The sequence below is a fragment of the Merops nubicus genome, unplaced genomic scaffold (genome assembly GCF_000691845.1).
Source record: "Merops nubicus isolate BGI_N331 unplaced genomic scaffold, ASM69184v1 scaffold37665, whole genome shotgun sequence".
Lineage (NCBI taxonomy): Eukaryota > Metazoa > Chordata > Aves > Coraciiformes > Meropidae > Merops > Merops nubicus.
The window spans coordinates 4,655-6,230 of record NW_008610981.1 but is presented as its reverse complement, the minus strand read 5'-3'; the positions used below and the strand labels follow the sequence as shown (position 1 = coordinate 6,230).

Genomic DNA, 1,576 nt, shown 5'->3' with positions numbered 1-1,576 from the left:
GTGGAAGCCCAGCGGGAGGCTGAGGAGAGCGCGGGGCGGGGGGAGCTGCCAGAGGAGCCGGGCGGCTGCCTCCAGGGATGTGCTGCATCACACCAAACATCTCCAGCAAGCAGAAAGAAAACAACCCCGAGGAAATCCCTGTGTGTTGGTTGAGAGCACCTTGCCTTGGGCTGCGGTATCACACAGATATAAATTTAAAGGAACTCTAATAGAAATCAGTTACTCCTTTGAAAGGATGATGGAGTTGCAGCCCTGCAGCTCCCAGCTGACACTAGTCTTTAACCAGCCCCCGTGGCGTTCATGGTGAGGAGGGAGAGAGAAAGGAATTGTGGGGCAAGATTGAGAGACTGATTTTGGTTGTGACAAGTGAATTGAACTTTGAGTTTTCCCTGAGCCGGGGAAAGTTTGCAGAGAGGCAATAACCATCATCAGGCTAACTGATACAACCAGAACACAAACCCTCCCCGGACCCGAGCCGTTCGCCTTCATATTGTCCTCCTTTGTTTGGTTTCAGTGCCAGCTGGTGAGTCTGCTGATGCTCCTCATGTGAGATCTGAGACAGGGACAGGTCCAGAGTACCTCAGGCTCACTGGATACCAGAGAGTTAAAGCACGACTGGGCAAACTAGGTGCAGAAACACTTACTTGAAAGGGTTGGCATTGCAGACCGTGACCGCTGGGAACTTCATGGTCTTAAAGCCAATGGAGAGCGAGGACGTGACGTTGTAGGAGAGGTAGGTGTTGATGAGGATGCCCCACTGCCAGAACACCAGCGACGCGAAGAGCAGCGTTAGGAAGAACCAGATTAATTTCTTCTTCGGCCCCTCTTTGATGATGCGCTTGGGGCCGTGGGTGTTGGTGTTGTCACAGTACCAGACCAGCAGCTCCTTGTAGGTGTAGCCAGGGCCCTTCTGCAGGCGGTGCAGGGCCCGAACAAAGTACTTCTTCAGGTTCATGCTGCTGCCTGCAAGAGGAGGAAAAGGCATCAAACCAGCCCCGCTGAGAGGCAGCGTGTGTTACACCACACACACTGGTGCTGTCAGCAGAGCAGAACTGGGGCAGTTACGTGGGGGCACGACAGTGGTTTTATAAACCAAGAGAAATTCAGAGCAGACGTTCTGCAGTGAAACAGCCCCTCACCTCCTGAGAGGGGACAAGGGCATTTTTGTGCTCTCCAGGTCCAAAAGTGGTGAATGTTTTTGTTGTGACCCTTCCCCACAAGTAACAGGTGAGAGGAAAAGAGGAAACGGCCTCAGGTTGTGCCAGGGGAGGTTTAGGATGGACAGGAGGAAAAACCCCTTCCCCTCCAGGGTTGTGGAGGCCTGTGCCAGGCTGCCCAGGGCAGGGGTGGAGTCCCCACCCCTGGAGGGGTTTCCAAGCCCTGGGGATGTGGGGACCTGGCAGTGCTGGGGTAACAGTTGGAGTCAATGACCTTAAAGGTCTCTTCCAACCAAATCAATCCTATGATTCCATAATTCTGGGGTCCCCACAGGAGTTCAGTGACTGGGACCTGCTGGCCACAGCTCTGCCTGCACGACTTACCCAGTACTGGCCCCCGGGCCCCGCGGGTGTTGCAA

General features: G+C 54.5%; 1 protein-coding gene across 1 annotated transcript in view; it reads right to left on the bottom strand.

Moving 5' to 3' along the window:
* LOC103773706 (amiloride-sensitive sodium channel subunit beta-like) overlaps positions 1-963 on the bottom strand; it is a gene marked incomplete at both ends in the record, with an annotated part of 1,228 nt that extends 265 nt beyond the window's left edge. The window contains one exon of the mRNA XM_008941085.1: positions 645-963. Within this exon, the coding sequence (XP_008939333.1) occupies positions 645-963 (319 nt within the window). The remainder of the gene's footprint in view (positions 1-644) is intronic.
* Positions 964-1,576: the final 613 nt, after the last annotated feature.